Below are 13623 nucleotides of genomic sequence, written 5' to 3'. Positions count from 1 at the left end.
AAGGAGAGCCCAATCCTTGTTGTGGCAGTGTAGCCCTGGCCCTTCCTGGAAGCACAAGTACCAAGTAAAATGTCTTTGCATGCCACGCTTGGGCACATGTGCCAGGAGTTGCCTACCCCTGACCTAGAGTTTTTTTAACTCTAATATTTGTATCTCCATTTCCTGGCTTTGCTAATACTCTGATGCCATCATTTGTAATGACTGCTGCATATGCTTCCACAGAATAAGGACACATTTAATGGACAGTGTAGGCCTTGCTGGACCATGTATTAATACAATCATTGATCAGTACATACAGTTTAAACAAAGGCTCTGCTAAAGGCCTCGCTGTGTACAGAAATAGGCGTTACCACTAGGGGTGTGTGAAGCTTTGCTCCCAATTCGATTCAGCAGAGATTCCACCCAATTTGGTGGCCGAATCTCCGAATCGGAATTGAATCAGAGGACCCTTTAATCTCTCTAAATGGAATCTGAAACCTCTGAATCGATTTGGAGAGATTCAGACACAGACTGGGCTTTAAATGTTTTTTCTACATACCTCTAGGTAGCAGGGGCTCATGAGTGCTGCGATGCTGGGGCGCATGGAGTGTCCCACAGAAGCACAGGTCTGGACCAGAAACACTTCTGGGTTTCCCTGCAGGCAACTGCCAACCTGGGGGACTCCCCAATGCACTCCCCAGCAAACCCAGAAGTACTTCTGGTCCACTTCCAGGTTCACCGCCAAGCACGTGGAGGGCCCCTCTGCACTCCTGTGGGAGGCTCCATGCGCTCCAGCATTGCATCTTTCATAAGCCGCACCTGCTACCACCTCAAGGTATATGGAAGACACAGCCATAAAGGTTTTCACATCCAAATCACTGATTCTCCAAACCAGCATCAAATTTTAAGATTCGGCTGGATTGAATCAGGGACAGTGATTCAAATCAACAAACAAACTGTGGGTCAGCATGTGACCCTTTCACTTGACAATCTCTGACCTCCAAACTTCTAGTATTCCTGAATCAGAGCTTGAGAAAATGGAAGGATATATGTTGAACTGCACTGCAGGTTCAACTAGCTAAGAACGCAACCCACTGGTTTTCAAGTGAGAGTGTCATCCCTTTTGTTCCATGACGGAACATTTAAAATTCCACCATAACACCAATTAGCTCTCAAAGCTCTCCATGAAAGATGAACGGAGTGATAAATCATTTGTCCTATAAGGATAATACACAGAAGTACATTTGTTAGTAACACAAACATTAGATACCGGTCCTTAAAAATACAGGATTATGTGCTGCACAGTTTGTGGTTTTAAAGCTGATGATTGAAAGTTATGAAAAAGTTTTTTACATAACATGTAAGATTATTACCTTTCTGTGTAAAGAAAAGAAAGTGCCCAAAAGCCAAATGCAAACTATTGACTTCATACTGTTATGCCTGTCTTGATATTGCAGACTCTCCGGTTTTAGTTACCAGCTGACCAGGAATCATAAACTAATTTTGCTGCTACTGTATCTTCAATGGCCATCCCTGAAATATAGAACACACTTAAGTTACCTTCATAATCTGATCTCATGAAAGGAATTCATAGGGGATTCATAGGGAACAGAAGGATTCAGGATATCCTTGAATGGAACAGAAAATCTCACACCTCCAGGACACTAGTCTGGTAATGACCAAAAGCTGCTGTCACACCAAATGGCTATCAAGTGTCCTGTACTAAATTAATATTTTAGCCTCAATCTAATTGCCAGTGACCAGAGATTCATACTCTAAAAACCAAAACAATTAGAACCGAGAATCCTGGCCAACAAATTATTAAGCTCAGAGAAAGGTACTTTCTCTCTCTCTCTCATCTCTTTCTTTTTTTAAAATAAGTTCCAATACTGTACTTCTTGGTCACATTATCTTTGATGCCCTGAAAGTCTGTTTGACCTAATCACGATGCAGCAATGTTTATAACCAATAGTCATTAGCTAACTGAGGTAAACAAATGTAAACAAAACTTACAGAAGAGTACATTGTTCTTTATTTTCCTATCAATCCCCATTACAATCAGTCATGCTATGCTAAGAAAAAGAAAAGGAAAAATGCACAATATATGCTATGGCTACTCTTCTGTAGAATGCTATGGGACAGAAGCTTTGAAGATGATCAGCAATTTTCCCACGCAAGAAGAACTTAAATAAACAACAAGGCATTGTTTCTTGTCAGACTTGCACACAGGGGAGTGCTGTTCTTACCCAGCGATTTGAACACTGTTGTTTTCCCACAGAGTGCTGGTTTTGTCCCTTTCACTACCTCTCCCAACTCGGCAAAAATTTCTGCCTGTGAAACAAATGCACATTTCTTTAGTTAGAAAAGCCTGATATCCAAGGCAACTGTCAAGAGAAAAACTAGGTCTTGAGTTTTAAGAGAGATGAGAAATAAAATTGAAAACTCTTGCAAGTATCCCTTTTCCTAGGGCAAGGAAAATATAAGCTGGACAGTAATCACCAGAGACTTTTCACAGAAAACAATCTGCCAAATTTCCATTGTTCAATATATAGGTTCTTATTCATTACCTTTCTGAAAGGATAGAGTTTTGCACATTTTACAGCATGCAAGTCTCTGAAATTAAACCTTATAAATGAAGGCCCTCTTTACCGTATGTGGAGACTGCAGTATTGCAATGGAGAGGAACAGTACAATCCAATGGTACTTTGTCCCTTTCTCTCATTTTTCTGCAATACATACGTTGTCTAACTCGTCTTCTCTTTCTGCCAGAGACTGTAAAATTTTAGACATTCTGAAAAATATAGCATAGCAACGTCTGTATGCGACACAGCAGTGAGTACCAATCACAGAGATCTCTCAGGATAAAAATAAAAAGGTAGCAGTAATAAAATCCAATTTTTTTTTTTCTTTTCTGACATAGCTATAGAACTCTGGTAAGTATAGATCTGCCAAAAGAATGCCACAGTGTTGCTAATAAAGTTGGAGTGAAAGCAAAAGCTACAATGAGAAACAGCACAACACAAAAGCTGTTTTCATCTAGTTGGGAGCTCTATTACATAACAAGAGCCTTACCCCTGATAATATAACATCTCCTGATTCAGTCAAAGCAGCCTCTCTGGAATCCACGTACAGCACAGAATTCTTCATCACTACATCATCCAATTCTCTCCAGTCCGGTCTGCTTGCCCCAATTGCTAAGAGACAAAAGCAATGGATTTAGAAAGAAATGTTTAGTTAGCAAAAACATTTCTAGACCAAAAGACAAGACCAAAAACATTTCTAAAACAAAAGACTAGAACAAAACTGGCCTTGTCCAGGTGTTCACACTGATTAAATATAGCTTGAAATTAACCCCTGGGACCTTCACTGAGAGAAAGCATGAAAAGCCTCACCTTCTGAGGCAAGTCTTGGGCTCCTCCTGTTTGGACAGAGCTACACATTATACATGCAAAAGGCTTGATCCTGCTGAGCATGTTCTAGTGCCATGGGTCTCCCTGCAGTATTGAGCCCCCAGGGTTCAAACAATCCTCCGAAGTGATGAGTGCCTACACAGCAGTGCCCAGCACCCTAATCCATTAGGAAGTCAAATCCTGATCCTACAGAAGTCTGTATATTCAGTTGAGCTTGACTGATACCACTGAAATCAATGGGTCTCCTTGCAGAACCAGGGTGCTCCCACTTTAAAGTATGATTTGTGGGAGCAAATCCACAGTGGCCAACTGAACCCTTAAAGGAAAAATATTCTCAGTATTTGACTCCATTTCAGCCAAAGTCCTCCCTCCACGTAGCATGGTGGAGGAAGTCTCTGAAGCCAAATACCATTTACAAAGGAAAAACAGTTGGCAGGTGGGGGGGTTGTTGGAAATTACCTGATAAATCTACCACTTTAGGCCAAATTTAGCTGAAGAGTTTTATACATGTCCCAGCTTGTTCTTGTTCCCACAGTGTCTGCCAAACCATTCCTTGCACCAATTCAAAAAAATCTAAAACCCGTTAAACTGAGTGTAGCTGCCTCAGAAAGGAGACCAAAGACTGGTGTAAGGGTGAAAGGGGAGCTCCACCCCCCAGTACAGGATAACTTCGAAGGATACAGGCAAGTCACTTCAGTTAGGCAACATAGGAAGCTTGCCTCAACATTATTTACATTGCACCTCATCTGCAGATGCAAAGAGAGCTTGAATTTCTACCTTTGACTCTGTAAATAACTTTATTATTCAACTCAAACCCCACAAACAACCCTCACTGTAGTGTAACTTTGTAACCTGTCCAAGAGACATGGTTGCTACTATACATATTCCATTGAATCCTCTCCCACCATCCACTTCACCCTCCCCTTTTTCTGTTCTTAACCCACACCTTCCCCTCGACTCCTGGCAAAGCCCTTCTAAAGAATTCAACCTTGGGTGCTGTCAATGAACTATCCTCCCCAGTAAGATGTGAAGAGTGGAAGTGAATGAGTCAACCACCCCACTTTCCCAGTTATTTCTTGTCCCTCTCCTTAATTTGTTTATAAATGCCTCAAGTTTCATAGGCAGACAAAGTTCTTTGCATGAATCTGATATCTTTTATTAGACCAACTTAAATAGTTGGAAAACAATTATTAAGCAAACTTTCAGGTTCAAAAGCCTTTCGTCAGGCTAAGGAAGTTTCATAAGCCTTTTATTAAAACCGTTTTGATATAGGCCTTCTTGATGCTGTATGCCTTCATAGAGAAATGCAATTTGAAAGCTTCCTCGCTCATCTTTATCAGATCAAAACCAACGACAATTTGCTGCAGTGAACAGCAAAGGAAGATGAATGACTGAACAAAATTAGCCAAGACTTATTAGCAGACACAGTTTCCAGTCTTTTCTTATAACTTCATCAGCAGTGCGCTTTGAGTCTGGTTATGGATTTTTTACTCATCTGGAGAGATCTTTAAACAATCAAAGGCTTATATTAAAAATGCAAAAAGTGCAAAAAAACCCCCAAACCCTACAGTACTGCCAACTTGCTTCGGACTGATGAAAGCAAAGAGAATACTGCACTGAAAGAGACAACAATTGCCCTTTCCCAACAGTTCGAGTGAGAACTCCCAGCTTGTCCGAATGCCTGCTCAAACAGTAGGAACGCCTCTGAGAAAAATAAAAACAAGACAAAACACAAACAAGAAGACTGGGTCTTTATGTAGGACTGAAGACACTAATAGATTCTGGTTGTAATCCTGGCCCCCTGCTGTGACATGGCACAGATAATACTGTTGATGACAAAGGATTTAACTGAGTCTGAAAAATCAGTAGGATGCTGCTAGAATGCAGGAACTTCCTTTAAATTGTCCCCTTTGACAAGCTACCTTTGTTCTATTACTAAGCCACTTGAAAAGGGCACTAGCTCTTCTGAAACAAGTCCAAAATTAATAAATATAAATAAATGCCAATGGGTCTAGAGGCTCTCCACTAATGCAGCAGCCTCAGAGGGAAAAAAAGAAAAACAAAATGAAAAGTCCAGATCTGGAGTTTCTTATACAATTTTTACATAGTTCATGCAAAACTTCCAAGGAAGTCAATGCAATTCAGGCTTGGAAGATACAGTACAGCAGGAGAAAAAGAAAAAGATTATAAATCCCAGGGAAATCAGTGCTACCCTATGTTACTTTAGGCAAAACATGTTTCTGAGGTATTGTTTAAATAGGGGACAAGCTGGACACCATGGAGAAGCAGAGCCAAATCTTCCACTGCAAAGACAAGATGTGCTAAGCCATGGTGGGATCCTACAAGGCACCAAACCCAGGCACCAGCAGGGCAATGCTCAAAGTGAAGCAGTCAAAATAAATAAGTGTTTATTCTAAGAAACCTACATCCTGGTTTCTGAGAGTAGAAAACAGCAGTGAGCACATTACCAGAGCTAAATCACACAATGATGAGTCCAGAAGAGAAATTCCCTTAAGCAAGGAAAGTCCAACATACCATTGATATGGGCACCTGGTTTTACCCATTCTCCAAATAAAATAGGTGTTGTTGCCATGGTAACTGTTATAATGACATCAGCCCCAATAACGGCCTCCTGAGCAGAAGAGCAAACCTGCACTGGACCCCTCACCGAGCCAGCAAACTTCACAGCGTTCTCCTTCGTGCGATTCCACATCCTGACCTTCAAAGCAAAAACGAAAAGCAGGTAGGTAAAGTGGAACTGCTGTGGGAGTAATTCGACCTCTCATTCTACTCACCCAAATGAAGTTTTTTGTTTTTTTAATTAAAATACAAATATCCTTAGCCTTCCCCATCCCCTATTATCATTAATCCTCCTGTCCCACAGTTTCATGTGTGGGATTAATTTTGCCCTGCTAGTATAATAGCTCATTATATCTTTAGACTTAGAAAATGCAAATTCTATGAATGTAGCAACTCTGAACTGATGCAGGCATTGGGAAGGTGGTCCACATATTGTAGGATTTTTTTCACACTTGGAAAAAAGAAAATCTGATGTTTTCTATATACGTTTTACAATATCCCTTTGTGATCCAAAGAAGACCATGTACAGCAGGCAGTGGCAATCTACATACCACCCACAGTCCAAATCGGGCCCATGAAGTGACCTACCTGGCCTACCAACAAAGCTTGTTTAATATACTCTGTCCATTTGCATGAGAATGCATCAGCCTATGGCCACCTCCAGCCCGTTTTAGGATCAAGCTGTATCAGTTCAGCCTGCTCTCAGTGAAAGCTTGCAGACCCCTGATCTGGAGAACTGCAAGTATCATCAGCTTCTCTAAAGATGCTTTGTTAAAAATGTTTGAATTAGATAGACAAGGTTATTTGGGTGAATCTGATACCTTTTATTAGACCAACTTAAACAGTTGGGAAAAAAATTAGCAAGCTTTCGGGTTTAAAAACCCTTTGTCAGGGGGAAGAAGTCTCTGCAGTTGGTATGTACGCTTTTTACTATTCATTCCATCCAGGAAGAGCACACACCAACTGCAGAGACTTCCTCAGTCTGAAGAAGGGTTTTTAAACCCGAAAGCTTGCTAAATAATTTTCCCCCCCTGCCCCCAACTATTTTAGTTGGTCTAATAAAAGATATCAGATTCACCCAAAGAACCGTACCTGGTTATGTCCTTAGACTAACGCAGCTACAACCTACACCCCTGAAATATTAGATGCAACTTTACTTATTTTATGTGCTCTAGTTACTCTACCTACACGCTACTGAAAAATAGATTAAGAAAAATCTAAATGGAAAAAATATATACTATAGCTCTCTTACCTCCTTAAATGAAAACAGCTCTGTAAAAATATCATAATGGCTATGGGCTTGAACCCCAGCTCCCAAAATGCACAGCACTTCTGCAGAGGGTGGCATCAAGAGCTAAAATACATCAAGTTACAAAAGAAATCAGTGGCAGTAGTCATGGATGACAAAACTATGGGTTTTTTGTTTTTTTAAATTGAAAATGCTTTGATTTTAGTTGCATTTTCAGTAGAGAATTACTTTTTTAAACCTAACCCTCCTTTTTCCCCTCGGGAACTAATGACCCCAAGAGTCATTACTCAAGAGAAACTTTTCTGGGCTTGAAGCAGTTTCCTTTACCCACATCTAAAATTTAATATTGTGAACCAAATTCTGTACTTTTTATACTGGGCTACTTGTACTAATTTGATTACAGCAACATAGTTAATCCAGTGTAAAACCAGAATAGATGTGCTGCACTCATACAAAAAATGAGTATCAGCCACTAATACAGTGGCAGGCAATTATTTTGGGCGGAGGGCCACTTACCCAGGGCTGCATGGGTAGCTCTGTCCCTTGACAGGTGCCCTGGTCACCATCTTGGGACCAACATCCCAATGTCTTGGGAACAACATCCCAGGGCCAGCACCAGTGGGGCCCAGAGAGGGACAAAGGCCAGCAAGGGTCTGTGGAGCCAGGTTGGGCTGCATTAGCAGGGAGGGGGGAGCTGGCCCAGCTCCACAGAGCCCCTGCCAGCTGGGACCCCACACTCCTGCCACCCTGCTCTAGGCCGCACCGGCACTGGCCCCGGGACACTGGTGCGGGCCCCGTGCGCCCTGCCCACTCAAACCCAGTGCCCCCCAGCCCTGCGGTACAGGCAGGGGGGGGCCCCGGGACACTGGTGCGGGCCCCGTGCTCCCCGCCCACTCAAACCCAGCAGGGGAAAAGCTGGTGCTGAGCACAGGAAAAAGTGGCCCCTTGCCTGCCCCATGGCCGGCACTCCCTGTTGCAGCTGCTTGCAGCCCAAGCAGGGCTGTCCGTAGCTGACACAGGCAGCCTCATGCGGGCTGCAGCGCAGGGCACTGGCCATGGGGTGGACAAGGGGCCACTTTACCCCACACTCAGCACCAGCCTGGCAGTGGGGCCACGTTACAACGTGGTGCTGAGTGTGCACAGAAGGGGAAAGGGGGAGGGCAAGAGAAAGCAGCTACTCCCCTGCCTGGCACCCCGCAGTGCAGCTGCTCACAGCCTGCCCAGGGATGCCTGTGCCTGAGCCAAACAGCCCCACGCAGGCTGGCTGTGAACACCTGCAGGGCAGGGCACCAGCCATGGGGCAGGCAAGGGGCTGCTTTTCTCTGTGCAGGGAAACAACCCAGGGGGGCCGGCAGTCCCTCCCCCACCTCACGCTGCAAGTGCTCACAGCCCGCATGGGGCTGTCCAGAGTGGGCACAGGCTGCAAGCAGCTGCAGTGCTGGGGCACCACCACAGCATTGAGGCACCAGGCGTGGGTGGGGAGGGGCCGCTTTCCCCACCCTGCACTCCTTCCCTGCCCAGGGTCCCCCAGCCCTTACTTATCTGAGCTTCCTGCACCCAGGCAACCACATGGTCCCGGCTGGGGCTTCCAGCTGCGGGGCAGGGCTGGGTGGGCCCAAGCCCCCCAGGCTTCCCCTGGGTCCTACTGCCCTTGGTTCCTGCCATTTTTGAAGGAACCAAGGGCAGAGAAATATTAATTTTCTACATTTTTTAGGGGCCCATGGGCCAGATAGAATGGCCTCACAGGCCGGTTCCGGCCCACAGGTTGTATTTTGCCCACCCCTGCACTAACGCAATACACCAGTACAGACACGCTTAGGTGTTATTTGCTTGCCAGGAATCCATCATCTGGGCTGGTTTATAGGGCAGAATTTAGCCTTGTCCATTATGCTCCTCATCATGCAAAACTTTGCAGATTATATAATATTATGTTGTTGCCAGCAATGGTGAAGGAAAGGAAGAAAAGCATTTTACTTAGCAATCTTGTGTAGCATGTTTTTTGCAATTTAAACTGGACAATGGCAGTCAGACTAGAATCACTAGTCTGCCACCTGAAGTACCATCAGTATTGATCAGCAACCCTCTAATCCAGTCTGTTTATTTAGAGATGAATTATTTACCGGGGGGGGGGGGGGGAGAATAAAACAAACTTATCACTTGTCCATGCCCCCTTCTAAATGGAGCCACTTGCTAAAAATGGCACCAGTTTAACACGTCTTAAACATGGGTTGATTACTTTCCTTCTAAACAATTTACATTCCATTTAAATCTCGGATTGATATTGCACATGGTGCTGTTCCCGATTTAAAACGCTCCACACAGAAGACGTTTCCCCTAGAACAAGATAAGCTTCTACCATCAGCCTTTACAAACAAGCATTGATTTGAATTATAAAATGTAAGTCAGTCCTTAGGTTACTCCATTTTCCTTTTTCAGTTGTTCCCCAGGGTTCACTGGGATTTGACGAAGCTTTGAAAAGGTTATTAGAGCCCAGCCCCAATGTAGGTGTACAAGGTTGGTGTTCACATGCCATGCTCACTTATGTGCATAAAGCCTTTGAATTGCATGGTTTCTTAAGGCTAGTTGTACATATCCTGCAGCAAAGAAATAAAGTAAAGAAAAATCTAATGAACCAAGTTTTTCAATAGGTAAGAGCTCTCTTTATTGTGCATTTCACCAACTCAGCAGTAGTGATTTCAAAGGTTCCCTACATAAAAGCACTATCCCGTTGAAAAGGAAATGCTACAAAAAAATAAAAACAAGATGACAACTAAGAGCTAAACTCAAACAAGGCTGAAAATTTCACAGAGCAGCACATGACAATAATTTGATTTTGAAGTCCCCACACCAGGAAAGCTCCTTTGAAGACTGTGGAGCATTGCTTGAGTAAAGACTGAAGGATCCAGCTCTTAGAAGGGATTGCCTGAGTGACAAGTAGCCCTAAAGTCTAACATCAGAGTCCAACAGACTTGTCCCTTTTTAGAAGTGTTTCTTAGACAAAAGGTGTGCATTTTGCTTTGATATGGACTGTAACCAAAGGTGAACCAATACATGGGTCCAATATCGGATCAGTACCACTACAAAGAAAATTGGCTGTACTGGAGATTGGCCTGAAGTGGCTTATAATTTGGTCAATAAATACCCATGTGTGTATGCAGCCACAGCACAGCATGCAAGCAGCAAGGAGCACAGCCTAGTAGTGGGGAGAGCTGCATGCAGCTGGTAAGTCTGTTGTGGTGGAATCCAAGCAGGGAAGCAAGGGGTATGGGGGGGGGTCAGATCCTCACTGTGGAGGTGTTGGAGGGAAGGGGCAGGGCAGCATGCAGGACAGAGCCATGGCTCATTGGGGGTGGGGGCAATGGCTCCCCCCACTGCATGCACCCAGGAGGAGGTGTGTGGAGTTCTGTGTCAACCTGGGGGCACAGGGCAGGACAGGCAGGCTGCAGTTGAGGGCTGGAGCCAGGCTGTACCAGGCTCGGCTCAGGGTGGGCAGCAGCAGTGCTGGGTGGGGGGCTGCAGTCAGCCCACATTTCGCCATAGCCCTCCGTAGGCCTGCTTCCAGCACCACTGCCACCCGCCTGGTACAGCCCCGGCTCTTCCCAGCGCATGGGGGCAGCAGCAGCCCAACCAAGTGTTAAAAAAACAAAAACAAAAACAATATTTTAAAATGAATTTGAATTCATGTTCCTATATTTAATGGGACATTATAGGGGAGTGACACTAAACAAAGGCTCCAAAAAGAAATGATGCAGTATAATAGAATTTAGTTTAATCCCATAGGAGCATAAAACAAAAAAAATAATCCCAGAACAAAGCATCTAGAGCAAACCACAAAAAAAAAAAAAACCAAAAAAACACAGCCCACCTCTCTCCCTCATCATGTACGAGGTAAAGGATTGGCACTAGACAGCACTCATTCAGAATCAAAACACACATTTTAGACTCTCTCTTGAGGGATATACAGCATCATGAAATTTAGTCTCAAGTTGTGATGACAAGTAATTAACATGGACTGAAAGCCTCTTTCCTCAATTTATTTTATGGGACACCAGCAACTTTTTCATCCCACTTTATAAATCATAGGGCATACCTTAGTAGCTATCGCAGACACTGCAGCTGTTCGTTTTGCTGTAATGACACTGCCGTCTAAGACCTTTCAAAGAAGACCAAATACAGTAGACTGAAATGAACCCTGGATACACAAGTAAATTAGAAGCATAATTTACATAGAGAAATTGTGTCCAACATCAAGTGCTTTCAGGTGAAAGGACAGCAAAAATCTGAAAGCCAGTGATGATTAATACTGCATTTGCAAATATAATATATACAAAATAGGTAAGATTCTCTGCCCTCCGCCGCTCATTTGTGCCATGCTCAAGAGGCACAAATGGAAGAGAAAATGTCCATTCACCTGTGGTGCTCTATGCAGCACTGGTCAGGCCACAGTTGGAGTACCGCGTCCAGTTCTGGGCGCCGCACTTCAAGAGGGATGTGGCTAGCATTGAGAGGGTCCAGCAGAGGGCCACTCGCACAGTCAAGGGACAGCAGGGCAGGCCCTACAAAGAGAGGCTAAAGGGCCTAAACCTATTCAGCCTCCACAAGAGAAGGCTGAGGGGGGACCTGGTGGCCGATCACAAACTCACCAGGGAGGAACAGTGGGAATTGGGGGAGGCTCTGTTCCCCCGGGCACCACCCGGGGTTACTAGGAATAATGGCCACAAACTGTTAGAGAGAAGGTTCAGGCCAGACATCCACAGACATTACCTTACAGTTAGGGTTGCCAGGCTCTGGAATGGGCTCCCAAGTGAAGTGGTGCTCTTCAAGAGGAGGCTGGACAGATATTTGGCTGGGGTGATATGACCCCAGCACCCGTTCCTGCTTGGGACAGGGGGTCGGACCCGATTATGTTTAGGTCCCTTCCAACCCTAAACACTATGATATTATGACTGAATAGTCGACCAGCATAGTGGCTGCTGCAGCATACCCCTGCAGTCTCTAGTGCAAAGGCTAAATTAGGGCCAAGATAGCTGGATTACAAGCACCCTAGCCAGGCCAATGCAAACTGGAGGTGATGAAGCAACTCCTGTGCTGCTCTAATCTGTGTCAGGGGTTTGGAATTCCAGTTCTGGCCCTTCCTTAACCACTGCTGTAATTAAGAAAGTTAATAACCACACTTTTTAAAAAAAAAAAAGGGTCAACTCAGGTCAACTATAGAACACTTCAACTTCACAAAGTGCATAATCTCAGATCAGTCTCAGATTTGGCAATTTATTCCCCCTCCTCCCCAAATATCAGGCAAATGTTTCCAATTTATTCCCCAAATGTTTCACTTGCAAACACTAGAAATAATAAATAACAAAGAACAGAGGAAAGAGTACAATTTTAAGAGTACGAAATATAGGACTAAGACAGACAAGGATTTTTGGGGGGTAACATCTTTTATTGGACCAACAATATATTTGGTAGAGATTTTAGACAAGCTTTTGGACACAAGTTATTCACATCTTTTTACTCATCTTCTAGACCAGTGTTTCTCAACCCATGGGTTGCAACCCAAAAGTGGGTCATAAGAGTATGTAAAAAGGTCATGAAAAAAACACTTTAAAAATGGATTCTCCTTTATAAGATTAAAACGTGGGAAACCAGGGCTTTTCCCTTGCGGGCTGAAGCTCTGCCAGCCCACAAGGGGCTGTTGGGCCCCCCGCATGTCACCCCCCCCCTCCCCCTACACAGTGCCAGTGGGTCAGGAGTGAGTAGCACTGGGCCAGGACTGGCCATTGCTGTTTACAAATGGGTTCTGGTATAAAAAAAAAGGCTGAGAACCACTGTCCTAGACCATCCCAGGTAAAACATCACCTCCGCTGTGTAGGAAAGGCTATTTGACTCACAAGACCTGCAGGTCAGACTTTCAGCTGACTGAAAGTGACAGCTCCATCAAAACCAGTAAAATGATGCCAGTTTCCTCTAGTTCTACCATTTTAAATCAAAACACTGCTCTGAAAGACCATTAGCAAAGATTAACTCACAAGCACACACTGTACTTACAGCTCTTAAGGAGCCATTTCTTGGGTCAAATAAGAGAACAGTTGCTTGGTGAGAAGGAACAGAAGGATCCTCTTGGTGCTCGTAGAAAGTCACTAGTTTGGTTGTTAGAGCATCATCCTCAGCACTGTAAGCAGGCATGACCCCTAAAAATCTTCCACAGATGATACAAACTTACTGGTAAATGTTATCAGCACTCAAACCCCTGACCTAAGTAGCAAGGGTTTAAAACCACATGGATTGTGTAACCCTTCCTCACTTTCCAACTGCTTTCCATTTCCAAGCTGCCTGGGCAAGTTCTCTTGAGAAAGACCCACAAGGGGAATTAGGGTCTAGGTCCAAAAATTTCAGGGGCAAGGGGAT

The 13623-nt window shown here is 44.2% G+C and overlaps 1 protein-coding gene across 1 annotated transcript in view; it reads right to left on the bottom strand.

Moving 5' to 3' along the window:
• Window positions 1–1283: 1283 nt before the first annotated feature.
• The window catches only part of CRYM (crystallin mu), a 13716-nt gene continuing 1376 nt past the window's right edge, over window positions 1284–13623 (bottom strand). Inside the window, exons 2-8 of the mRNA XM_019542224.1 lie at window positions 13264–13414; window positions 11309–11371; window positions 7222–7323; window positions 5925–6108; window positions 3052–3173; window positions 2226–2310; window positions 1284–1512 (exon numbers count right to left, since the gene is read on the bottom strand). Coding sequence (XP_019397769.1) covers window positions 1448–1512; window positions 2226–2310; window positions 3052–3173; window positions 5925–6108; window positions 7222–7323; window positions 11309–11371; window positions 13264–13414 — 772 coding nt within the window. The 3' untranslated portion in view covers window positions 1284–1447. The remainder of the gene's footprint in view (window positions 1513–2225; window positions 2311–3051; window positions 3174–5924; window positions 6109–7221; window positions 7324–11308; window positions 11372–13263; window positions 13415–13623) is intronic.

This window comes from Crocodylus porosus, unplaced genomic scaffold (genome assembly GCF_001723895.1).
Source record: "Crocodylus porosus isolate Cpor-Errol unplaced genomic scaffold, CroPor_comp1, whole genome shotgun sequence".
In the NCBI taxonomy this organism is placed as follows: Eukaryota; Metazoa; Chordata; order Crocodylia; family Crocodylidae; genus Crocodylus; species Crocodylus porosus.
Note: the sequence above shows the minus strand (reverse complement) of the source record. Positions and strands in the feature narration are given on the sequence as shown.